The 26806-nt window shown below is 39.8% G+C and overlaps 1 protein-coding gene across 2 annotated transcripts in view; it reads left to right on the plus strand.

The window, feature by feature from the left end:
• The window catches only part of ABCC5 (ATP binding cassette subfamily C member 5), a 53206-nt gene that overhangs the window by 11044 nt on the left and 15356 nt on the right, over nucleotides 1–26806 (plus strand). The window contains exons 3-17 of one of the 2 annotated variants that reach the window (XM_075268467.1): nucleotides 6549–6709; nucleotides 6802–6957; nucleotides 9983–10130; nucleotides 13641–13874; nucleotides 15728–15901; nucleotides 16972–17119; nucleotides 19397–19545; nucleotides 19939–20046; nucleotides 21072–21422; nucleotides 22087–22158; nucleotides 23167–23291; nucleotides 24238–24310; nucleotides 24852–25055; nucleotides 25176–25319; nucleotides 26474–26525. In XM_075268467.1, coding sequence (XP_075124568.1) covers nucleotides 6549–6709; nucleotides 6802–6957; nucleotides 9983–10130; nucleotides 13641–13874; nucleotides 15728–15901; nucleotides 16972–17119; nucleotides 19397–19545; nucleotides 19939–20046; nucleotides 21072–21422; nucleotides 22087–22158; nucleotides 23167–23291; nucleotides 24238–24310; nucleotides 24852–25055; nucleotides 25176–25319; nucleotides 26474–26479 — 2253 coding nt within the window. In that variant the 3' untranslated portion in view covers nucleotides 26480–26525. The remainder of the gene's footprint in view (nucleotides 1–6548; nucleotides 6710–6801; nucleotides 6958–9982; nucleotides 10131–13640; nucleotides 13875–15727; nucleotides 15902–16971; nucleotides 17120–19396; nucleotides 19546–19938; nucleotides 20047–21071; nucleotides 21423–22086; nucleotides 22159–23166; nucleotides 23292–24237; nucleotides 24311–24851; nucleotides 25056–25175; nucleotides 25320–26473; nucleotides 26526–26806) is intronic. The other variant, XM_075268466.1, reaches the window with a different exon arrangement.

Consider the following 26806-nt stretch of genomic DNA (forward strand, 5'->3'; position numbering starts at 1 on the left):
ATGCTGCAGTTTCTTGGAAACAAAGGCTGCTATTTTTGAGTTGCTGAGGAAATGTTACCCAACAGGGTTGTCCAGCTTATTTGTCTGTAGCTGGATCTTACATTGGCCATAGAGAGATGCTGAAGCAACCATGTGATGCCCAGCAGGTGTCATGCATGTGTCCTATTGGCATAGGACATGATACTTGCTAATAGGACACATGCATAATAGATGCTGGGCGTTGGAAGGTTATCTTGGCAACTGTCCTGTCCAGCTTGTAACAAAGTCTTTCCACACCCAGTGTCAGAACAAGAGACAGGGGCTCGATAACCACTTCACATGGCAGCATAACTTAGAAAGATCTCACATCTTGTTTTGTTGCTAGCTGGTTCCTGTTTAGGCATCTTAGACAGTTAAGAACCAGGTCACCTTTTACTTAAAAGTAATTTTTAATTTTTGTGGTACCAGCAAAAAAAAAAATCCCAGTTCCTTACAGTATAAATATTTCCAAAATATGGTGTGACACGTGGGGTCTTTTATAGATTTAAAGGGGTTGTCCCATCACAAGGATCCTATCTATACTGCTTGTTAATGTGGATGTAAGAGTTTTCCTAAATACACTGCTTCAGCAAAACTGCTTTGTTTGTCCACTATCTTACTTTATTCAATTCTTTGTGGCCACAGCCCTGACTTAGCTGCTCATGAGTCAAGTGATGTATCTGCTGCTCTGAGGGGGGAGGGAGGAGGGGCTAAGTGCAGGCAGCGAGCCTGTGTATCTAGATATTCCTGTGTCTATACCATGTGACCTAGCTTCCTGCTATCAGATAGAGGAGAGGAGCTGCTTTCATTTCTTCTGTTCTCCCAGTTATCAGGCTAGCTAATTCAGTTGTGTTCATTATGGCAGAGACAGGCAGTCTCTGTATGTAACACAGAATGGAGTTGCTGCTGCCTGTACTTCATAGTCCAATATGGGTGGGCGGAGCTAAACGGCAGGTTGCATGTGAAACTCCACCCACCAAATGATGCAAGAAACCAGGAAGAAAGAAGATTTTACAGCAGTAAAGACTGATGAGTATGTGAGGTGGGAATACCCCTTTAAATAGAACTATATATGCCCAAATGTTATTTATTTCTCACTTGTTAAACCAACATATTCCTCAGCACTTTACAGACTTTGTCAGTCACAATCTGTGTGTGTATGTGTACATCTTATAATATAGAGAGAAAGGCAATGAATCACCTCTTATCTATTGATCCACTTTACAGTGGATAGAATAAAGTGACTTTAAACTAGGCGTTGTCATCTATGCTAGACTAGCTGGGGCCAGTAAACTATTTATATTTTTTTTTATAATGGAACAGTGTCTGGAGTATACCAAGAGAGGTGTGATCAAGGAAAATCATCCAGTGACTACCTCTGTCATGAGCTGGCATAGCAGTAGACATCACTTTTTGTGGTTAGTCGGTAAAAGACGCAATTTAACAGCATTGCAAGTAGGGATGATTATTGGCTTTTCGGCCAGGGGTGGCAGTATTTTTAAAACGGTGCAGTTTGTGATCCATTTGCGTGCTACTGTGGTGAAAGTGTATTGCTAGTGGACAAGTAGCACAGTTACGAATAACAGCAGAGGAAACGGTGGATCACCATGTGCCACCGATGAGGTGAACATAGGCTATGAAGGTATGAGGGACTGACCGACAAGCTACAGTGGAGCAGTTCACCATGAAAATGATCCACTGGCTATCAGACAATTCATTGAACCCTACTGTGTATTAGCACTGAAGCAGACAGGTGGTCACTGTAACTATGCTTACAAAGGTACATTGGGGGGAAAAAAAGGCATCAATTTGCATGGCCGTATCGGAACGGTGACGCCAGTTTTCTGGTATGGGGAATTTTTTCATGTCTTTTTCTAGTCCCACTCTTCTATGTGGAAGCCACTCAGAACCAATTTAGGTATGAATCCATCCTTGCAGATTAGGTACGTCCATATAAGCGGCTTGTCTTCTTTGGGGCAAATGGAATCTTCCAGCAAGACAATGCGATGTCACACTTCTAGAAATGTCTCACACTGGTTAAAAGAGCAAGACTAAGACTTCAAAGTACTTCTCTGTCCCAACCTAATTCCCCAGAATTGAACCCAATTGAGCTTTTTTTTTTTTTTTTTAACCACCCTGTTAGTCGTTCGTTTTTTTTTTTGGATACTACCCTTTGCACCCTCCAGCAAATGTGGGATGCACTGCACTCAGCATGGCTCCAGATCCCTGAGACAACCCACAGCACCTTATTGAGTTAAACCCGGCCCACACAGTGGTTTCTCTGGATGTTAGCTGGTGGTCATAATATTGTGTAAGTCCAATGCCTTGATCACATCTGAGTTTGGAAATCCATTCAGGGAGTCCGTGTGGGGACGCCCCTGAATGGACTATCGGACGCATTGGCAAGCGGTGTGCTGTGAAAGCACACAGACCCCTTTGACTATAATGGGGTCCGCGTGCTGCCCGCACGAGTCATGCGGACGTGAAAGTTGATCACAAAGTGCTTTTCTGTCTGCACGTTCCATGCGGACACTTCACGGAAAGCACACAAACCCCATTATAGTCTATAGGGTCCATGTGCTTTCACTGCACACCGCTTGCCAATGCGGTCGGTAGTCCGTTCGGGGGGTTCCCATGCGGACTCCCCGAACAGATTACCAAACGCAGATGTGAACCAGGCATAATATGTTTGAATTGCAGCACTTGCTGGGTTTACTGAATCTGAGTTTATACCAAAGGGCAATACAACTGTTAAGGTGCCTTTTTATGGCTGATCAGATATATCATGTTGAAGGTATGTATTGTAAGGGCTCGCTTATTTTTTATACACTTAGAATTTTTGCATCCATGTAGTTGCTTTTCTTTGTGATATTTTCCATCTCTAAACTTAGTGTTCTGATGTCTACAGCATTATTACTTGGGATTCAGTAGTGGTTGTGACTTTCAGGCAGTGTGATTCATTAATACTGGATGTACCGGATGAGGAAGCATTCCCATCTATTTATATATTTCTGAGACTAAGGTTCCATTTGACAGTAATTCTCCTTGGGTTTAGCTACATAATGGAAGAATCATTCTGTGCAATGTTTTATTATGATGAAGATCCATTAAAAAACACTTAGAGCATTTACAAGGTTATGACGTCTCCTATAAACTTTAGTTTATTTTAGGAATCTTATGTAAGTTGTAGGAATTCATTATTGAGACTTTATATTTTTAACCTTCAGCTAATGGCCATAAAATGACTTTAATGATATTGCAAATTGAAGTTTTCCCAAAATTTTCACATACATTTGGTTTTGCTATGTCCTTCTATGTAAATCCATAAGTAGACTGTTTGATGGCATCTCCTCACATTCATTAGTAGGGCATACAGTCACTGGATCAATGTGGTGTGTTGAACACAGATATTGGGGAGAGAAACTGCGGCACATGTAGACTATACTGAGCTAATTTCCAAGTGGTACTGATTGTGTAGTTCCAGTACCAGTTATCCTTTGACTTTTGTGTGAGTAACTTGTAAAGTTATGACAGTTATGCAGATTAATTGCTTTATAATAATCTAGACTAGATATATAGATTACTGTTGAGTCTTTCATTTTCAACATTGCAGATCTACGGTGCTATCAGAAGGGACAGGTTCAATTGGTACAATTTTAACTCTGTACTATATATTCTCTATAATCATTATATGCCCACTTGGCATGACCAGCAATCACAGTATTGTTCAGTAAAGTCAAAGCTCTATCAAACTAAATAGTTACCAACTTTTCACAATTGAGTTTCATGTAATGTAATAGAGCATATGATTATGGACCAGAAAATGTAGCACACCTTGCTGTTTTCTGCCTGAGAACACACAAAGGCTGAGGCTTCACCTTACAGAAGCACAACTGTGTTTCTGCGAGCTTTAGCCCTAAAGTTCCTTCTACCAGGTGTCTTCCTTTATTTTTAGAACACAGGCTTGAAATACAGGAAGTAGAGAGAGGAGGGTAGGCCTCTCCTCAAAAGCTTACCCCTGTCATAATCTTTTGTATGTTTAAACATAGATTTTCTTGTCTTTGTTCCCTACCTGTACACTGCTCAGAGAAGAGTCTGTAATTCAGTGAGCTCATTCATGTGACAGGACAGAGCACTTAGCAGTGAAACAGCATATTTTGTGCACATCCAATGGTAAACTGTTTAATTACTTAATGGATCGTTTAAAAAGGAAAAATGGTTGTGTGAATAGATGCCTTATTTTGTATGGAACCATATGCTGTCTGTTATTAAAACAACTAGCACATGGATGTGAAATTGTCTTGTGAATAAGCACTTGATCAGAAGTAGCTTTCCTCATTATTCTCACATCCATTATTTTTCTACATCAAATCTTTTTAGCTGGATTTGGAGTCCAACTTCTGGAACATGATGTGTTTAAAAAAAAAAGTAGTAATGGCGAGGGCAGACTGCTGTGTATTGTACACAACCCTTACTCAGAGAGAAGTGCAAAATGTGCTGCAGCTATAATGAGGGTGTTAGCAGCAGAAAACCTGATAGGACAACACATATGAGGGCTTAAACAGCTAGTGAACAAATTGCTCAGCAAGACTGCAGATATTTCAACTTGGGCACCCTTTAAAACCAAGAGCCTTTCTTGCTGCTCCAGTAGCATGAGTGATGTCATAGCAGTGTAAAGATCTGCTCCCACTGCATAGGGTGACACAGGCGTGAGATGGTAAGGGTCCGAATGGCCATAGCAGTGCTGCAGGGAGCTGAAGGCCAGCACTATCTTCCTCAGATGATTTTCTTGATCTTCTCGAGGAGAATTAGTACCCTTTTGAGAACTGCTTTAAAAGAATCTGAGGTTCTTTACAAGTTGGATCCTCTATAAAGAGAATGCAGAACTTCCTTTATATACCCCTAAAACTATGGGAATTGTTTCTCTCATCAAACTTATATTATTTTGCCATCACTGGTCAGGTCACATGTAGAACACTGTGCACAATTTTGGGCAACTGTATATAGAAAGGATATAGCTAAACTGGAGCAGGTACAGAAGGGGATTATACAGAGACATTACCAAATTTGGGGTTGTTCTCTTTGCAAAAGAGACAGTTTAAAGGGTGACATGATTATGAGGAACAAATGGATGGATGGATGCATGGTTGTTATTATTATTATTATTATTATTATTATTGTTTATATAGCACCATTAATTCCATGGTGCTTTACATTTGGGGGTTACATACAATACACAAAATATACAGGTACATATCATACTAACAGTGATCGGCTGGCACAGTGGGGTAGAGGGCCCTGCCCGCGAGGGCTTACAATCTATGAGGGAAGGGGGTAGAGACAGAAGGAGAGGGAGAGACTGTACAGATGTCAGTGAGGTGATAGTGTTATTGGAGGTTGTAGGCCTTCCTGAATAGGTGAGTCTTCAGGGCCTTCTTGAATCCTGTGATTGTGGGGGTCATTCTTATGTGTCGTGGTAAGGAGTTCCAGAGTATGGGGGATGCACGGGAGAAATCTTGGAGACGGTTGTGTGAGGAGCGGATGAGGGCAGAGCGGAGTAGGAGGTCGTTGGAGGATCTGAGGTTACGTGTGGGCAGGTAGCGGGAGATGAGGTCAGAGATATATGGAGGGGCCAGGGTGTGGATGGCTTTGTATGTTAGCGTTAGTAGCTTGAACTCAATTCGCTGGGCTATGGGTAACTAGTGGAGGGACTGGCAGAGGGGAGCAGCTGATGAAGATCGGGGGGTGAGGTGGATTAAGCGAGCAGCACAGTTTAAGGTGGACTGGAGGGGGGCGAGGGTGTTAGCCGGGAGTCCATGCAGAAGGGTGTTGCAGTAGTCTAAGCGGGAGATTATGGTTAAAAGGTCTTTTCAATGATCCCTTTAAAATGAGGTCTGTGTGACAAGGTGGCATCTACTATTTTATGAGGAAAATGTTTTACCACAGTCTTGGGCAGTGATGATTTATGGTAAGAGCGGGGAAACTATGGAACTCTCTTCCAAATGATCAAGAAAGGCCTGGATTCCTTTCTCGAAAGTAAGGATATAATTGCTTTTCTGAGAGGAAGCTGCAGTACTGACCCAAACCATGTGGTCTCTCCAAAACTTTATTGATGGCGGGATCACCGATCTTCAATATTCAAGCCCTAGGGCTTGAACCTGCAATCTGTAGGCCTGTAGAACATACAGAATTTTTTTTTTTTTTTTGGGAAGTTCTAGATTTTTGTTAATGGTTTAAAATGTAAATAAAATTATAAGTTTGGTATCCCCGGAAGAATACAGGTGATATGGCATTTTAACTTCAGAGAGAACGCTGTAAAAATTAAGCCCGTAAGGAAGTCGCACAGTGGGTGTGGGATAAATTAATTATTTTGCTTAGAAGCAGGAGTCATTGATTTATACCAAGCGGATTAATAAAGTTTTCCAAATTAAACCTTATTCTTGCTGTTTGAGAAACTTTCTGTTGTTTGCAGTATTTTTTTTTCTAATCTTGCATGTTGTTGTTTTTTTTTTTTTTTTTTTTCTTAACAGAATGTGGACTGCCTGGATGCCTTGGAGACAGCTGCACGAGCTGAGGGACTTCCATTGGATGTTTCCATGCACTCACACTTGCAGTTTTTAGGTGAACACCACCACAGTGGCAAATACCACTATGGTCTACACTTGCTGAAACCTTTTCGGATCACTTCCAAGTAAGTCTGTTTTCACCACTTCACACTTTGTAGGTGAGTTTATACTGTTTCTTTCCTGAACTTATTGATGTTTATGTATTTGTTCTTTACAGACACCAGCACCCGGTGGATAATGCTGGACTGTTTTCCTTCATGACTTTCTCTTGGCTTACGCCTATGGCACATAAAGCGTACAAGAAGGGAGAATTGTTCTTTGAAGATGTCTGGCCGTTGTCCCGCCATGAGTCTTCTGATATTAACAGTAGAAGGTATGTTCTTGATTTGTTTACTATTTACAATAAAAATGAGTTGTTTTTTTTTTTTTTTTTTTTTTTTTTTTTTATCAATTCTCTTATTTGATTTTGTTTCAAAGGTATTTTTAAATAGTATTTAAGGTTCAATGAAAGGCAAATAAAAAGATGACATTAAATACAATTCAAAAAGTAAACTATGCATAGTATGATACAATATTATAATGACTAGTCCATAGTGATAGGTCCTATAAAAGAAGAGTAAAAAGACAAATAACCTGCGAAAGCTCTTCACGAATGATGGTCCTCTGACCCCGATCTCGAGCAACCCAGACTTCCTTCTGGCGCTCCACTCCCTGTTCTTGTCTCACTCGGTGGGGGATCCGGTACTGACATTTAGACAGGTCACCTCGGCTTCCTATCTGCTGTCCTGCGCTGACATATTGGCCCAGACCTCGCGTCCGGACTCTGCTACCCTTCACTGGCAATATATGCAGCTCTCTCACTTCTACTTGTCCCTGAAATTTACTGACAACCTTCATAGGGCTCTACTCCCTTTCGAACACCTTTGTCTTTCCTCCCTACCTTTCGCCCACACTTTCCCTCCTATACGGTTGGATGGTGGAGGAACCTGAAGGTGAGCTTCCTGCATTTACAGAGCGCTGGGTGAGGGAGTTGGGGGTCTCGCTCCCACTGGGAGTGTGGTCCTCTGCCTTTTGGGCGTGCCACAAGTTCTCCATCTCATGTAAGGCACAAGAGACCAACTATAAAGTACTCTCTAGGTGGGACAGGGTTTCGGTTGTCCTCCATGAGATTTATCCTTCCACTTCTGATAGGTGTTGGAGGTGTCACACTGAATGCAGTATGATGGCTCACATCTGGTGGGGGTGACCCCCTCTTCGCCCTTTCTGGTCCGGGCTTTGCCGAGTTATCCAACAAGTTACGGGGCTTGATCTGCCAGATGATCTCGTTCTGTTGCTCCTCTCCATCTTCCCCTGTGAGTTCAGGAAACCCACCCGTAGACTTATAGGGTTCATGTTAGTTGCAGCTAAGGCAGTCATCCTTAGGTTATGGAAATCCCCGACACCCCCCACACTTCTATCTTGGCTTAAAGAGATCATTAGCTTACATTCTATGGAAAGTATGATGGCTGAGCTCCACCAGGACGATGGGGTACATCAACAGACGTGGCTCCTGTGGCACCACTTCTACTACTCCGCCGATTTCCACTCTTTCTTCCCTTCTGTGTCTCCCTGACTTTGTCCTTTCACTTGTAGCCTTCTTTTTCTTCAAAGTTTTTGCTTTTTGGTTCATTTAATACTTACCTGTTATACTCATGACTGTATTCATGATTGCATCTTGACTCTGCTGCGTCAGAGTATTGTGTTATTCCCCCCATATCCCCTTCCTGCCCCTTTCTTTATCCCTGCTGCCCCCCTTTTTGGCAGTTCCTCTCCCTCATCTCCTGTTCCAGGTTATGCCCTTCCTTTGTCCCCCCCCCCCCCCTTCTTTCCTTCCCTCTATTGCTGTATCCCCGTATATGTGTTAATGAAAAAATATTCAATAAACTTTTAATGCTGAAAAAAAAAAGACAAATGACCAATGCAAACACAGTAGGGAGGAAACTGGGTAGCAATGTGGTGTTTTAGACAAAAGGGGAAAGGGCTCCGCTTGAGCTGCTGTCAGGGTGGTCACTAAGTCCTGTTCCCAGGCTTTCATGAAGTCCAATTTAATCCCAGAGGAAGGGTGTTCAGTATGCTGTGGATTAAAGAAAGAGAACTTTTATCAGCTGCCCTGTGTAAACACAGTGTTTAGTATAGTTGGCCACCTTAGCAGTTGCCAGGGTTGGGCGAAAAGTTGATCACTGGGTCCATACCAGAGCCTGTAGGGTTTATACGCCCATGTAAAAGTGAAACTGTAGCTGTATACCAGCTATTGAAGAGGAGGTCACTGGGGTCGGGAGAGTGAAAATAATAAAGAATGTGAGGTAGATTATCATTTTGATTCTCCCAACCCAGGAAAGGGTTGAGTAGTGCCATTCCACAAGATCCTTCAGGATCTTTGGGAATAACATGACATTCCATTTGAAATGGGTATCATGGGACTACAGAGCTAGGTCAAGTATTTATCTCTGGGCTGAAAGCAAAAATTTTCAGCTATCAATTTCTGGGTAGTGGAGGGGGCATTGAAATGTGTGATATTTCTGAATTAGAAGTATTGAGCTTAAGACCTAATAATTGTATAACCTAATCGTAACCTAATAAGGTATGTATTGGGTTTGGGAACATAAGCAGGGGCTGTGTTAGTGAGCAAACAGGTTGGTTTTATGTTCCAGTTTCTAGACACACACCTGTAATATCAGTGTGGGAGCAAATGGCAATCACTAGTGGCTCCTTGGCAAGGGCGAATAGAGATGGCAATAAGGGGAAACCCTGCCAGGTACCGTGACAGATCTTAATAGGTAACAGGGAGTCTGTTGTGAGCTTCAAGTACTCTATGGGGTCACAATAAAGTGCTTGGAGAGCCCTTTGGAACTGGCAAGTTATGCCCATGAACTTTAGGACATTGAGAAGTTGGTTCCATGAGATTATCAAAGACTTTCTCAATAGAGCTAATAGGGAAACAGGTTTGTGGTGAGAATTAGCCCAATGAATAGTGTTAGAGTTTTCATAACATTATCTGCAGCCTGTCTACCCGGAGTAAACCCCACTGGGTCAGAATGTATGCGGTAAGGAAGTAGACTATATGGTCGGGTAGCTAGGATGGGAGGATAACAATTTGATCTGAATATTTAAAGAGGACCTTTCTTGCTCTCCTATACATGCAGTTTTATGAATTCAGCGCACTGAAGGCTTTCCTTTTATGTGCCCCGAGGCTAGAGATATCGGTCAATTGTTGAATGCAGTCATCACAGGTTTTCATTAGGCTCTTTCCTTGTAATGACACACAAAAACAAGCTTGCTCTTTTTAGCATTGTGTGATCGCTGTAGCATTGTAAGAAGAACCGTATTCATACTATATTCTACAATGTTTATTCATACAGGCTGGAGAAGTTGTGGTTCCAGGAGGTGAAGGAGCGAGGAGGAGACGAAGCCTCTCTTCGTGGTGTGGTGTGGAGATTCTGTCGCACGAGACTGATCATCTCTATCATGTGCCTGATGCTTACTCAGCTGGCTGGCTTCATTGGTCCAGTAAGTAGTTTCCACCCTGTTTCATGAGCGCGGAGGTAATATCCTCTTTAGACTTTTTTTTTTTTTTTTTCCCTCCCTACCGTGCATTCTTTGCTCTTCGAGTTCTTTAGTTTTAGATCTGCAGAATTAGCCCTGGTTCACTTCTTCCATTTCTTTTTGTTTTTTTCCTGAGTGTAGTCCACATTTGACCTTTGGCAAATACAAAATACCTCAGAGCCGGGCACCCCACCGAGTCCTATACATGCATACACACCTGCCCATATTGTTGTTAATCATATCAAGTAGCAATATTGGCTTTTGCCAGCTAATGGGGTATATCTTTAATTTTAGAGCAACCGCTCTCTTGCTTTCAGTAAAACTGAGCAAGAATAGCCCTTTATGGGTGCCATATTCCTCCCATTCCACAGTGGTTGTAGGTGCATGTAAGCTACAGTATCCTATTCTCTTTATTACGACTTATTAATACATTTTGTTAAGGTGTGTAGCTATTTCACTGCTTTTAGTACTAATTTTCAGTGTGCTGTGTAAAGATGAAGGTGCAATATATGGGTAAGTACGTATGGGGCACTGTTTAAAAAAAAAAAAAAAAAAAAAAAAAAAGTTTCTATTTTTTTTTCTATTATGAACTTTATTGCTTGCCCTTGATCTGTTAGCACTATTTTCTGTGAGGATACAATGGTTTTGATAATGTTGAGTCTATTGGTATAGGTGTACTGTTATACATAGACTGCTCTAAACCTTAACCAAACAAGCTTCATTAAGAAGAGCTTCTGTCATTGTTACACTACATAGGCAATGGGTACTTCCAGAGGAATTACACAAGTGGCTTTATTTCAGGCCTTTGCAAGAGATTATAGGATTTCATAGAGGGCAAAGTTTTAGTTTTCTTTGTGTTAGTTCCACGGTCTTTAGCTTAAAGTCAAGAGGCTGTCGAATATTTAATAGCTATATCAGATGGTTTGCGAACATTTCTCTTATGATTCCACAGCAAACCACGTAATAGGAAGTGAACCATGATAGAAACAGGTACTGTTCTAGTCAGTAGGACCAAATTGAATGCTGCTTGGCTACTAATGCCTGATTGCCTTAGGTTTAACACATTAAGAATCTCCAATGGCTATATGTGTCCATTTTTAGCAATGTTGAGATTTTATTAAATAGTTTCTATTTTAATCTCTAATATACAGTCTTCCTGTTAGAAAATACTTTGCCACATGACTTCCCATCTCAAGGTGAAATATTTTGGTACTTGAAAAGTCGATTCAAGGCGAGATCTGGAAGGTATAATGTTACGTATTTCCTCACAATTATTGCCCACTGTGTATTTGAGAGTTAGAAGAATTTTCGGTTGTATTTTAAGAGTATATTGGTTTGGTTTTATGTGTCTTGTCTCTTTAATCCAGCCTCTCCTGTTTGCCATGTGAGACGCTGGACTAATGGTGGGGTGGGAGAGGGTTCATTACTAACGTAACCTCTGTAGTGGAACCAATGACAGAAGCTATTCTTTAGAATTTCCAGGGTGGCAGTTCTGCGGCCAGATACAGCCAGGCAAGCTGGGCAGAAACACACGCTGTGCAAGATTAAGGTAAGGTCTTATTTATTCCACGGGAATGCTTACAACCACAAGAAGCTTAAGCCTATGGTAACATTAATCTGCAGAGATTCTCTCATTAACTCTTAACAGTGCTTTCATTATTTGCTTCCCATTCTACATTTGTTTCATTTTGGTTATTTTTATTTGTTTTATTTTATTTTTTTTTGTTTTTTTGTTTTTCCCCACCTGGTAAATTGATAATTGTGAATGCTGAGCATTTTTTTTTAATTAGCCTTTTTGTCATTGGATACGGAACGTACTGCTTTTTCTTGGGTCTCTGCCTGGTGTCAGGAGGTGCACACACCTCTTACAATGCCTCTGCAAGGCTCTGTTGAAGCAGATAGGTCTTCAGTTATCTTACTGTATCTGTGTTATATTTTTTATTTATTTTTTCTTATTTATCCGGTGTCTTTAAAAGTAGAATTCTTCATCCTTCCGTGCCAAACTTTTACACAAGCAGGTATCCCCGTGTTTCTTTACCAAACAAGCAGCCTTATGTGCAGTTTCTCCACCTTTCCAAGTGCTGCCTTTCCCTTATACAGTTATGAGCTGAAAGTTGTTCCCCAACAGAGCATATTGGGGAAACCTCAAGGACATGGACTCATCGGACTCCTGTAATAACAGGAAAGGCAGGCTGGGTAATGTCTAACCTCAGGTTTCTTCATACCTACCGATGGCATATGTGCTCAAAGCTTCTCATAATCTGTGCCAGCCACATGCCAACTGATTGCTTGGCTCAGCTCGAAAGACTGTTGTACAAGGACTAGAAGAGACTCAAAAGATTCCAGCCATACAGTTTCCGTTCTGATCTTTTGTTGAATCTTTGTATATCATCTCGGTAAAATTCCTTTTTGTCATCTTGGCGATCAATTGGATACAGCTCAAGAAAATTATGAATAGGAGTTTTTTTTTTTTTTTTTTTTTGGTTCCCCCCCCCCCCTTCAACTTCTATGCAGAACCAGCTGGAATGGATTGGTAGCATGTTTGATATATGTACATTAGCCACTTGCTCTCTTGTTTTGTTTCTGAATTGTATGTGATTCTGTTATTACAGAAGTGCTTGTTGCAATCTGTTGGTGAAATACAACCCCACTCCCTTAATAAAATTTTGTTTTTCCCTAAGTTCATAGTTTTTTATCCGTAACAGTTAATTGTTCTCTTGGCAAAATAGCCTTGAACTAGTGTAAATTAATGAATTTATTTAGAGAGAAAGAAAATGACTAATAGGAAAGATCAGTATGAAAGAGCCGCCTGGAATATCAACCATTCAGAGCTTTTGGTATAGTAGAAGACTTTACTGGTTGCCTGGGTAAGCTTAAGTGTCCAGAGAAAACAATTTACTTGTATTGTTTTAACTTGATTGTGCTTTTATTTTATTTTTTTGTTTTGTTTTATTTTTTTTTATTTTATTTTTTTTTTCCTATAATAATGAACTACTGATATTTATTTTCAGGAATTTTTTGCCAAAATGTCCTTCTCTTCCCCGTACAACTGTAGGTACAATTGTTCCTTTTTATCCAGTGCGCACGTTGAAAACAGATTAAGTATTTGCATTTTAAGATTTATTTATTTTTACGTTTTTTATATATTTCTTTATTTTTAATGCCTATGTTTTTTGTTAAACTAATTTTATACTGATACTGTACTTTACAAGACGAGTTTTATGTTAAGTTAGAGTGCTTTGAGTCCTGTTATAACTTCTATGAAGGCTTCTGTGTAACTAAATTGCATTTTACCGGTTTTCAATATCTTCTATCCAAACTCTCCAACTGTTACACACTTGCCTCCAACACTATTGTTTTCTGTTAGGTTTTTGGAAACTCCCTGGCAGTATTCTAACTTGGCATAAAGCTTGGTAAAATTGTTGTAAAAAAGGGTACAAGACTTCTCATGCCCTTTTGCCTCTCTCCCTGTAGGCGTTCGTAGTGAAAAGCCTCTTGGAATATACCCAGCAGAGTGATACGGACCTCACGTACAGCTTGTTGTTAGTGTTTGGGCTACTGATGACAGAGATTGTCAGATCTTGGTCCCTGGCACTCACATGGGCTTTAAATTATCGTACCGGTTCCCGTCTTCGAGGAGCGATACTTACCATGGCCTTCAAGAAGATTCTAAAGTTGAAGAACATTAAGGAGAAGTCCTTAGGAGAGGTGCGTTTCAGCACAGTTTGAATTCTACTGCTGGCAAGTTATGACAGTTGGGGGGGGATGGGGGGGGAATGAGGAAAAGAAAAATGTTTTTCTGAATTTATCAGGCTCCAATCCACATTTAAATTGTTCTCACTCTGACTTCTCTGCTAAATTCATCATTGGAAGCTACCCACTAAAGATAACATTACAAAGTGTCCATAAAAGAGAGGGAGGAAGGGGAAAGGAGAGACACACAGACATGCTGCTGTAAATGGGGGGGGGGGGGGCCGTTGGCGCGGGTTTTGGCACTGAGAGTGACGCGGGGAGCCGCGTCACTCTCGGGTCAAAACCCACTTGCCATGACCGTCGCGGTCACAGCTCCCCCCTCCAGAGTCGGCTCAAACGAATGGGCTGACTCCGGAGGTTGCTGTCGCCAGGCAGAAGCCACGGCTCAGCAAGCCACGGAATCTGCCTGAAGAAAGGGCAGCCCGCTTCTTTTTTCTGCTAGTGGCAACATGCCACTAGCGGAAAAAGAGAACGCTAGTGGTCTCCATAGACCACCATTGTATGGATGCGGATTTTGAGACGAAATCCGCTGTCAAAATCCGCCTCCTTGCCCCCGTATGAACTAGCCCTTACAGTGTTGGCTACTGAATTCTTGGCTTAACTGCTCAGTACTGATGTATCATGACCTCCATGCTGCTGCTACTGTTTCTGGTGATAAATTCTCTGTTTACCTTGTATGGGAGAGGATATAGCAGTTTTCTACCTACAGCTAAGGAGAAACTTGAGAATTGTGCTTCTTTCACATGAACAATTCATTTTGAGGGCCATTACAAAAGTGGATGTGGTATATTCTACTGTAGATCCATGTTTTAGGTTAAGGCCAGACATTGTGGAAATGTGGATTAGTTTTTTTTTTCTTTTCTTCTTCCCTGTGCTATTGGTTGTGTTTTAGCATCACCTAATTACAGACTTATGAATGGCTCCTTTCACTATCGTAGGTCCATATCTTTGGTTTTTTGGCATACAGCACTTGGACAGAAAAATTGTTCATGTGAAAGATCCCCTAGAGAGAGAGCTTGCAGATTGGGGAAAACGGCAAAAATATATGTAAATAAATTAAATATACCGTAGATATATATCTGTGTGTCATTTAGTGACCTGAAATAATGTTATATCTCATGTACACACTGGAAATTTATCCTGAAATAACAGATGTGTCTGTATTTAGAATTTTTTTTTATTTATTACCCTGGGTTTCTAGAGAGACTTTTTTTTTGGCAATGGGGCTGGGTAGACAAATATTAAATATTTAAAGAGGACCTTTCATGGTTTGGGGCACATGCGGTTTTATATACCGCTAGAAAGCTGACAGTGTGCTGAATTCAGCGCACTGTCTGCTTTCCAGCGGTATATAGAACTGCCTGTGCCCGAAACCATGAAAGGTCCTCTTTAAAAAGAATAAGTCATGACAGAAAATTGTTGTCTAAAAGTACATGCATAAATTTGCATCTGATTTTATGCCAAGGTCAGGTTGCAATCACAACAGTATCTCTGTCCCATTGTTCTATAATATGATTTTTTATTTTGATAGCTTTTTAATGTGTGTTTTTTTTCTCCACGTGGTATGTCAGGCAAGAATGAAAGGCATTTCACTGTTTTAAGACCACAGACAACTAGAATGTGTAATGGATATTGGGTTTTGGATCAGTTTCATATGTAGACAATCAATTTGTCTTCCTGTAAACTCTGGTAAAATACAGCCCGTCAAACTCTGTAGTCGCTATTTCCACATATAGGAAATAAGGCATTCAGTTTGAATTTGACTTTTTTATCTAAGCTTTTGATAACCATCATGTTTTGTTTTCCAGCTGATAAATGTTTGCTCCAGTGATGGGCAGCGAGTTTTTGAAGCTGCAGCTGTTGGCAGTCTGCTGGCAGGAGGGCCCATAGTTGCAGTACTTGGGATGGTATACAACGTCTATGTACTGGGTCCCACTGGTTTCCTTGGCTCTGCAGTATTTATCCTATTTTATCCTACAATGGTGAGTTGTTTTATTCAGATTTTCATTTTTTTTTTTTATTTAGAATTCTGCTGACACTAAGTTTACACTAACGTTTGGGTTTTTGTCCTTTGACTCCTCTTAAGGACCTGAAACACGGAAACCCTATCCACTTAAAAAAGCAGTTAACTGCGGACTACACTATAACTGGGTCTGCCAGGTTTCCGCCCTAATACAGTAGTGAGAAAAGTCCTGTTTTTGCTTGAGCATTCCCATAGAATGATTATTCCCATAGTAACCAATAGTTTAGCTTGTCAGATATGCTTATGTTCCTACAATTATTTGGATGTTGCTTATTCAGACAAGGAAGGTTAGTAACCTAAGGTACTATAGCCTGCAGAATATAGTTAGAGGACCTTTCACCACCTCCAACAAGTCCAATTGTTTCCATCATTTAATAGCTGCTGATTCTGGAAGAGTTGGAGTTTTTTTCTGTAGATCCCACCGTTCCCAAGCAATCAATGCTGTTAGCCTTTGTACTGTCAGGCAGGAGCAGACTGGGTGTGATTCTGAGTTCTGACTCTCTGCCTCTTATTGTATCTGGGAATGACACCCCTGCCTGACTTTGCCATTCTGACATTACAAAGCTTAAAGAGGACCTTTCACATCCTCTTAGATATATGGTATTATATAGTGGTAGAAAGCAGAAAGTAAATTCAGAGTGCTGTCCCAATATGCGCTCCGATGCTAGAGAAATTCGGTCCTGTTAGTTTCAGCACCGATAACCCCCATTATTGGAAGGGCAGGCCTTACAGCTTAGTATTATTGGTGGGCTGTAAGGAACGCTCTCCCGGTCAGTAAAAGTCTGTTAGAGTATGATGATGTTGAGCTGTAAGGCCTGCGTTTCTGATGGGAGATATTTGTGTTGAAATTAACACCACAGGGGCGTGTACCTGGAGAGCCAACAGGTCCTCTTTAGAGGTAGTCTTATCTAGCTTCTGCGAAGGCATTACATTCTTTACATAATGTAAATGATGTACGGTATGTGATTATTGCAGTGGTCCTCATTCTCAACATCAATGTGATTTTAAACCTATTTTATTTTTTTGTAGATGTTTGTATCCAGGCTCACTGCATACTTTAGAAGAAAGTGTGTTTCAGTCACAGATGAACGTGTTCAAAAGATGAATGAAGTCCTAAATTACATCAAATTCATTAAGATGTATGCCTGGGTGAAAGCATTCTCTCAAAACGTGCAGAGTAAGTACAGTGCTTTACTTAGGACCTGAGATTTTCTTGTATTTAAAGGAAAAAATCTTTAACCTTTGTTCTTCTATGAGCCCTCCAGTTAATAATTTTTCATCATGTTTTGCTTTTTATTCAATGTGTGGTCCTCTTAGAACCTAAGGCAGCAGATTTTGTGTTTTTAATCTGTCACAAGTATTTATATTAGTGTTAAAGAGAATTTGTCAGCACATTCCTGACTGTACCGCTGGCTTTTCCCCACCCAGTTCAGCCTGCCGGTCCTATAATACACTTCATGCTGCATCAGAATTGGCCAAATCAGTGAAAGTGACAAGAAATCATTAATGCAGATGGACAAGATATAAATAATGTTATGTCATTGGTTTATAACTAGAGGCTACATGTTAGCAGGCGCTCACGCTGCGGTCCCTGACTACTCTCTGCGTACATATTTGGCCATTGTTTCACAGACTACTACAACGATCTGTGTGACGCAGAGAAATTTGCATGTATGTATTCAGGAACTGCATATATATTTTGTGTGTTCTGCAAAATATCATTTTTAGACCCATAGTCCAGGAGGTATTTTTTTTTTTTTTTTTTCTTTAAATAATTATCAAGCTTTTTTGATATGTGGACATCGCTGGCGCTTTTATTACACTGTTATGTTGTATGCCGGTAGGATCTGTGGTTAATGTTTGGTATGAATTTGGATTAACTTGAAGTACTTAAGTCTTTTTTAACCATACCATATAGCTATGTAATTTGACTTATGTTGTACAGAAAGGTCGCAGCACGACAAAGGCTTCCATCAGGTAAAAAGTTGATGGACGCATAATTTCAGCAAGAATACCAGCCATCAACTATATATAATCCACCCTTTTATATAATGGGGATAACGTCTATCCTTAGGGAGAGATCACCTTCTCAGGTGTGTGGAGACTTACACAGCCATAGTTGCTCCACTGCAAGGGAACATGGGAAGAATAGTCATTGGATGTGTAAGATGTTTACAAATGCCATGTGACTCTAAAAAATCAAGATCTTAGGGGCTTAGATTGCATGTAGGGTACTGTATTTTTCACTTTATAAGACACTTTTTTTTTTTTTTTTTTTTTTTCCCATCCAAAGTGGTGGGAAAAAGGTCAGTGCGTCTTATAAAGTGAAGGTGCTGAGAATTGAGCCGAGCACTATTGCATGATCTCCACCCACAAATCCTTATCATACTCTGGGGTCTCTTCAGACACCTCCCCCCCCCCCCAAGTACACTAATCAGAGGCTTATGGGAAGTGTATAAACATAATACAGTGTAATCTGGAAGACCCGCATCGGAGCCCAGGAGAGGACAGTTACACTGTCTATTATGGGAAAAATATGCAAATCTGTTTTCCAGGATGTAATTAGGAAAACAGTGCCTCTGCTTGCTGACAGCAAACAGAGGCACTGTTTTCTTAATTACATCCTGGAAAACAGATTTGCATATTTTTCCCATAATCCCCCAGTGGAGTGAAAATGGCTTGTAAGTCTACATACAGCGGAGGGACAACCCACTATTAACGGTGTACCTGATACCTTCCCATGACTTTTGGCCACTCAGTGTAGTTCGCAATATTTTTTTTTTTTCCTATTTTCCTCCTCTAAAACGTGGGTGCTTCTTATAATCAGCTGCATCTTGTAAAGTGAAAAATACGCCAATAGGAAAATTCATAAACTTCCAGTGTTTAGTATGCAGTGTAAATGTATGCTATATCAACATGACACTACATTTATATGTCTACCAGTTGATACACCAAAGGTCGCCACCATGGCATGTACTGATGGACACCCTTGTTAGAAGGTGGCGTTTGTTCTTGGCCTGATTTGCATGTTGTGATGTATATGCTTTGATCTGATTAAAAAATTCTAGTTTTTTTTTTTTTTTTCCCCCTGATGGAAAGCCTCTGTGATACTGTGATTTTCCTGTACAATATTTGGATTCTGGATAGGCAATCTGTGTGACCACAGGAATGCTGGGATTTAATCTTGATACTGGTCCTTTCTACAACAAGGACAACATCTGCAAGGAGTTTGTGTGTTCTCCCTGTGTTTTTGTGAGTTTCCTCCCCCACTCTAAAGGCATACTAATACGGAATGTAGATTGTGAGCCCTGTATGGACAGTCATTGTCAGTGTCTGTAAAGCGCTGTGCAATATGTTGGCGCTATACAAGTAACGCTGGGTTCACACCAGCGTTCGGCTCTCCGTATTAGGTTTCCGTCTAATATAGTATCATGAATCACATTCTTTCTTTTAGAAATACGAGAAAATGAGCGCAAGATACTTGAGAAAGCTGGATATTTTCAAAGCATCACTGTGGGAGTTGCACCCATTGTTGTAGTCATTGCCAGTGTGGTCACCTTCTCTGTGCATATGATGCTTGGATATGACCTCACCGCTGCCCAGGTAACACGTAGTGACTTATCTGTGACCTTTTTAAATACACTAGCTAAGACTTTTCACCATATTTTTGAAAAGCTCAGTTCCAGATTTCTCACTTTTAGCCACTTCAGTAGCAAGCCAATTTCTGCTTCAGAACTAGACTTTTTTTTTTAATTTTTTTTTGTATGTGCGGGTTTGAGGGCTATACCTTATCACCCTGTGATAAGGGTGTGTTATTGGCCTATTATTTTAATTATTTTACGTTCAGTTTTATTTTTTACTTTTCTATTTCTTATAAAGTATATGGGTGCATTTATTATCCCACTAATAATAATAAATATAATTTTAAGAATTATTTTTTTTTGCCTGGTAAACCCCCTTTATCATTAACATCTTGCGCTTAATTTTTTTTTATAGGCATTTACAGTTGTCACAGTCTTCAATTCCATGACCTTTGCACTAAAGGTGACACCATTCTCTGTGAAATCTCTGTCTGAGGCTTCTGTATCTATGGAAAGGTTTAAGGTAAGCTGTGGTCCACAGGTCGGAGCACAATTTTTTTTTTTTTATTTTTTTTTTAACTTGAGTTATCCAGATGACCTGCTATCATTTTGTAAAATTCAAATTAGGGTGAAGATTTTATGATTTAGGGTGTAATATTAGTTCTTGGACATTTTTAGTAATCCACTGTTATTGGCCACTTTGATTCTTGCGGGGAAAAATACGTATTTTTGTTTTGTTAACAGTTTTTAACTGTTACATATATTTGCATATTTCCTGGTCCCGTAATGTTGGAAGCCTCCACCTGAAGTTTATACTGCTGGACTTATGTGCAGATGTTTCTTTCTAAACAACTCACTCTTTGTGCTTAACCAGTCTTTAGGTCTATATACATAGAGTTATGTCATGCCAGTTAAAGTTACACTGGAACAGGCAGAGGGACCTATGGGCTGCTGAGAAGGTAATGTAGGCCCAAAAGAGCATGCCAGCTCTTAAAAAAACGAAGCTAAAAAAATAAAAACTAACAGTCATTTGTTTCAGCTCTAGCAAATCAAGTCAGATTGGTCTCCTGGTCAAATCTCACAAGGCTGTAAGTGTTAAGTTTGCTAGGTGTAGCTGCACATGGTATGGCTAAAGGCGTTTTGGAGGCTGAGAAGGAGGATAGCTGATTACAAATTAGGTTGTGTTGGGATTTCTTTATCAAGGTCCTTACTAGCTTTACTTTTGTTGCATGTTTTTTATAGATTAAGGTGTTACTGAGATTATTATGCGAATGTGGACCTGTATTACAAAGTTAGTGCTTTTCCCAAATAAAGGGTTTTTCATTGTCATTTTTGCCATTGTCCAGGCTATTTGATTAAGTACAATGAAAGATTCACGCCAGAAATTCTCCCAGTCACCCTCAATCTGAAGTTAGTTGACTCTAATGAGCTACCTTTTGCTCCGCAGCAGCTTCCTTCCACTGTATAGCCTGATGTTTTTGCCTCCTGAGTGACCCTAGACCTGACCTGCTGTCTCATCTTTGCACCTTTCTCACAACCTCCTATCAGAGTTTATTTCTAATGGAAGAGGTTCACTTGGTAAAGAAAAAGCCATCCTGCCCAAACATCACCATTCAGCTGCAAAATGCTACATTAGCATGGGACTCTTCTCATGCTAGCACCCAGTGCTCTCCGAAGACAACCCCCAAACTTAAAAAAGACAAGAAGGGGGCAAAAGGAAAGAAAGAGAAGACTAACTTGCAGAAAGAAGGACCACAGGCTGTTTTGGCAGAGCAGAAAGGACACCTACTAGTGGATAATGATGAACAAGCCAGCCCTGATGAAGAAAGCAAAGATATCCAGCTGTCAAGTATGAGGCTACAGCGAGCTTTATACAACATTGATCTGGAGATTGAAAAGGTAGGTTAGAAAGTAGTTGAAGTATGGATTATCAGCCTCATTAAGGTTGATTCCATTACTTGTGTGTATAAAAGTCATGGATGTTTATTTAATGACCATCAACCCTGTGTTCAGTTGCATTATGGAACTGTACCCCAAGATATAACACACAAAATCCCCATGTAAGTGGTATATGTGAAACTAGTCTTTATCAGAAAACTGAATGGCAGAACGGTAGATAACAGTGAGAGTAGTGAGTGAAGTCACTTGTCCTGTCTTATCACACAGGTCTGGTACTGTGTAAACAATGTGAGGAATAATTTCACATAGCAGGCAAACAAAGCAGCATTTCTAAAGCAATATATGTAGGAAGATTCTTCAATTTGCATAAGCTACCAGTAAAGATAGGATCCTTGAGATAGCAATACCCCTTTAAGTTTTTTCTCTATTAGTATGTAGAGATTTCCATTTCTTACCTAGCATAACCACAGTGAAAGAAGTTTTATGAAAAGCAAACCAATGATATTTATAATTTTATATATATATATATATATATGTGTGTGTGTGTGTGTATATATATATATATATATATATATATATATATATATATATATATATATACTTTTAGTTAAGTTGTCTCATAAGTGTGTGTTTGGTTTTTTTTTTTTGTTTTTTTTCTCCTTAGGGCAAGCTGATAGGAATATGTGGTAGTGTGGGCAGTGGAAAAACATCCCTAATTTCTGCTATACTGGGACAGGTAATGTATGAAACAAGCAAAAGACTTACACCTCTGAAAACATTTTTGTCCTAATTGTCCTTTTGTCGTTCACAATGGGGATATCAGTGGTCTAGCTAGGATGCTTAGATAGATTTGATTTTTAGATTTTTTTTTTTTTTTCAGCAGATCCTGCCGCAATGGTCATTATTTTTCTATCCTTTATAAAAAAAAAAATAAAAAAAAAAATATATATATATAATATGTTGGCGCTATATAAATAAAATGTATTATGTATTATTATATATATATATATATATATATATATATTATAAAGGTAATTAATTATAAAAACAGGGCTTTGTAAGCAAAAAATAGTTTTTCAAAAAGGTCTGTTAGTGCTATTAATAGGTTAATAAGCGCAATCAAATACCTTTAGCAGAGTTTTGAGTGATTTTTCTGGATTTCTCTGAGCTCTTGGCATCTTCTGTATGTGTCTACATGGGTAGCTTCTTGTTCTGTTTCCCTACAACTACCATGATGCCTTACAGTTAACTCCCTCCTCTTCCCTTTCTCAGTTACACCCCCTCCCTGTTTTCCTAGCTAGCTTGCACACTACTAGCTTTTCCTAACTATCTCAACCCCACCCCTCCATCATACTTACCTGTCTTCTGGACAGGATCTTCCCATAACTCACATAATTATTTATAATATCATTATATAATTACATTTTATTGTTGTGTGCTCTTGTAAGCTACACAATGGAGCAAAGATGAACCTTATTGCAAATGTTCATTGAGCAATTTCAGAATAACAAGAACAAGGATCCACACAAATGGCCTAGGCCTATAGAGAACAAAAAACACTTCTCTTGTCTTCTCACAGCTTCATTTATAGTATGAGGTCTATAAGTACTATAGTGCTGAGCAATGTAGTTTCCTTCTAGTGAATGGTGCATGTTTTAATTTTGAGAAATTGGCTATGTGCCATACTTGTATGAGTTTTCATTACTTCTCCAGAATGACCTACTCATTTGTGTATTCTTTGCAGATGACACTTCTAGAAGGCAGTATTGCTGTCAATGGGTCATTTGCCTATGTTGCTCAACAAGCATGGATATTGAATGCCACTCTAAGAGACAACATTCTGTTTGGGAAAGATTATGATGAGGAAAGGTAGGTGTAATATTTTTGGAGTTTCCAGTTACTGCACATTGTATTTTTAAAGTATATTCTCCTGATCATTGGGAGTCTTCGTGTCTGGATCCCCACTGATCCGCAAGTTTTACCCTATTCTGTGGAAGCTCCATTAACCTATTTTTGTGTTCTGATCGATGGTTAACATTATGCAGCACTAGATATCGGCTCATTTCTTTAAAACTGCTTTTCAGAATTGAATATTGTAAAATAATGTGTGTGCATGAGGGATGAAATGCTCACTTATGAGACTCCCATGGAAGGAATCTCAAAGTACTGTAATATTGGTGATTTAGGTTTTAATTTTTCATGTGGAAACCACATGTAGCCCATTATAGTGTATGGGGTCCACTGGTTTCCTAAGGTATCTGCTTTTTTTTTAATGTGGATTAGGGTTCCTTTCAGGGGGTCCCCAATCGGACTTCCCGAACGGAAACCCATACACAGATGTGAACCAGGTTTTGGACAATATTCTGGTCTGGTTGTTTTTATCATGCCTTTAGTTCACTTAGCATGTGTAATAGGAAGCAAATGTTGGACCCACCTTAAGTCACAGCATAAACTTTGACTTATGGAATTATATAAATATATCCGATAGACTGTGTTCACATCTGCACCTGGTCTCTGTTAGAGACTCAGTCTTCGTGTCCGCTGAAAATCAAATATAAAAAATCCCGTACGTAGGACTCTTTTCTTCCACCAGTTCGTTTTAAATCTATGGACACCTGATCATTATAGCTAATGGGGTCTGCCGGGCTCAGCATGTAACAGCTAGGTTATCTATCCGCTTTGCTGCTGTTCTGGTTCTCCAACAGACCAGAGCAACAGAGAGGAAACACTATTGTGAACTTAGCGTCAGCTGTATTGTTTTTATATGGTTACAGAAATAGTTTCTTTATGTGCCTTAATTTGTTTCTTTCACTAGATACAACACTGTGTTAAGTGTCTGCTGTCTGAGACCTGATTTGGCAATACTGCCCAATAGTGACTTGACAGAGGTGCGTTCAGTAAAGTACTGATTTTCCATTTTCCTTGCGAACCTAGTGTTTTAATTGTTATTTTGCTATGTTATATCTTTATCTGCTGCGCCTACATTACCACCATGTATGAAGATCAGGATGCTATAATAATAACTGACTATAACAGAGTATTATGTAACCTGAAACAGCTGAAGCTGCAAACTTTGTAAAATCCAAAATTTGTGTGATCTCAAAACGTTTGGCCACAACTATACACGGGTATTTATGGTAGATACATTGATTATTATTATTATTATTGTTTATTTAATGGTTATTCTGTTATATTGCATTTTGGCCTACATGAATGTAACTTGCATAAAGACTTTTCAGTGTTGTGGGTTTATTATCAGAAAGTATATGGATGGGGGGATTAATATGATTTTTTTTTTTTTTTTTTCCATTTATTTTTACGATTCTCTGGTTTCATTTATGCTTGTCAAAAATTTGAAAAAAGTCATGGCATTTAAACCACTGTTCTAACACAGCTGCTTGGTTACTCTTATTATTGTTTTGTTTCTAGATTGGAGAGCGTGGAGCCAACTTGAGTGGCGGCCAGAGGCAAAGAATCAGTCTGGCAAGGGCCCTGTACAGTGACCGCAGCATTTACATTTTGGATGATCCCCTTAGTGCCTTAGATGCCCATGTAGGCAACCACATCTTCAACAGTGCCATCAAAAAGCACCTGAAATCGAAAACTATTTTGTTTATCACCCACCAGCTTCAGGTAATGGTCAGAGCCAAGGGATGTGCTAAGAATGGTTCCAGGGTGACATAGCTAAACACTTGGTCAAATTTGACACTCCTTCTGTCATTCTGTGCCCTCTTTAACACTTTCTACCTCCAGTACCTTGTGGACTGTGATGAAGTACTTTACATGAAGGAGGGATGCATCACAGAAAGAGGAACGCATGAGGATCTTATGAAGCTCAATGGAGAATATGCTACGATTTTTAACAACTTTCAGTTAGGGGATGCACCTCATATTGAGGTAAGTTTAGGCCTCTTGGCCCATGTTTATTTGAATACTAATACCAGAAAATAGAGCTTTTCTCTTATGTTGCCATTTATACTCTGCAGTATCCACCACACTATTTAGTACTTGTTCCTCCCACATAGGATATATTGGTAAAGTCCTGCCAGTAAAGCCCTCTGTAAGTGCTAGGTGTACAGAACAGTGGGCATCATGTGCATGACACTTTCCTCACAGGTCTTTGGATTCTCCACCATACCACATAAGGTGTTTTAAATGTATCCTTTTTAGTTTGCACAATGTTCTTATCATAACAGATAAGCAGTTCTACAAATAAACTCCCCTTTCTACATATGGAACTCCCCATTCTATAAATCCTAGTACTAGTGTGTTTTGTTAGGTACACATTTATCCAACATTACATAGTTACATAATTGGTATGGTTGAAAAAAATAAATATCCATCAAGTTCAACCAGGGGATGGGAAAAGGGCATGACCTTCTATACATCTCCATAAGCATTAAAGGGAGTCTATCATTGCTGCAGAGTTCTGTCTGTGAGCTGGGGTATGGAGACAGTCTGAGTGAAGATGAGAAGAGCAGCATAAAGACTGGAAAAGAAACCTATTTCTTTAATAAAATATATTAGTTTCTTAGGTTCAGATGTACTATTCATTTATGGAAAGTTGTTATACATGTGGACATACACTTTAAAGATGTATTTTTAGCTTGGATATAAAGCAATATCAGCCATCCCACTGAATCCCAGGGAAGTACAGTGTGCAGCCATTTTTGGCAGTACCAATGAAATGAATGGCACACAGATGCACACTTCTGACCACCACCTCCATTCAAGCTGGGGTAAATTTAAAAAAAAAAAAAAAAAAAAAAAAGTTACATGTTGTAACTGGAATATCATTTTATAGCATAGCCACAGTACATGCTATTAATCTATAATTCTGGAAGTGGGTCCCAGAGAATGGGCCTGCATCTGTCCTGTAAATGTCGAAGATTTAGCAACGAAGTTAAATATAGTCACGTTTGCAGTGTTACTTTGCCATTCATCCACTTAAATGAGTCTCTCTTGTCTCCAGTAGTTTTCAGACCTATTTCAGATACCGTTCAGCAGGCTGTAGACTTTCCTGATAATTCCCTCTCACCTCTTCCCAACAGCTCTAAAATTGCCATTTCTGACTAGGAGTCCAAGTGCTCCAAGTTGGTGAAGGTATTTACTGGAGGAATCGGCTGCTTGTGTGATTTGTGTATTCTGCATGGCTCAGCAGCTTCTTGGCTACAATGAAACGATTAAAGGGAGGCCTTTGTAGAGACAGTTCTACAGTTTCCAAATAGGTCTCCGTTATTTAGCTTTGGGGCCCAATTTTCATGTAAATCGACATTCTATTCATAGGCAGATATGCTTTAGGGGGCGTTCACACTACTGTCGGTGTCCGACAGGTAGTGTCCGCTCCTAGTGTCCGCTCAAAATCTGGCACGGACATTAGGAGC

Source organism: Leptodactylus fuscus, chromosome 3 (assembly GCF_031893055.1).
Source record: "Leptodactylus fuscus isolate aLepFus1 chromosome 3, aLepFus1.hap2, whole genome shotgun sequence".
In the NCBI taxonomy this organism is placed as follows: Eukaryota; Metazoa; Chordata; class Amphibia; order Anura; family Leptodactylidae; genus Leptodactylus; species Leptodactylus fuscus.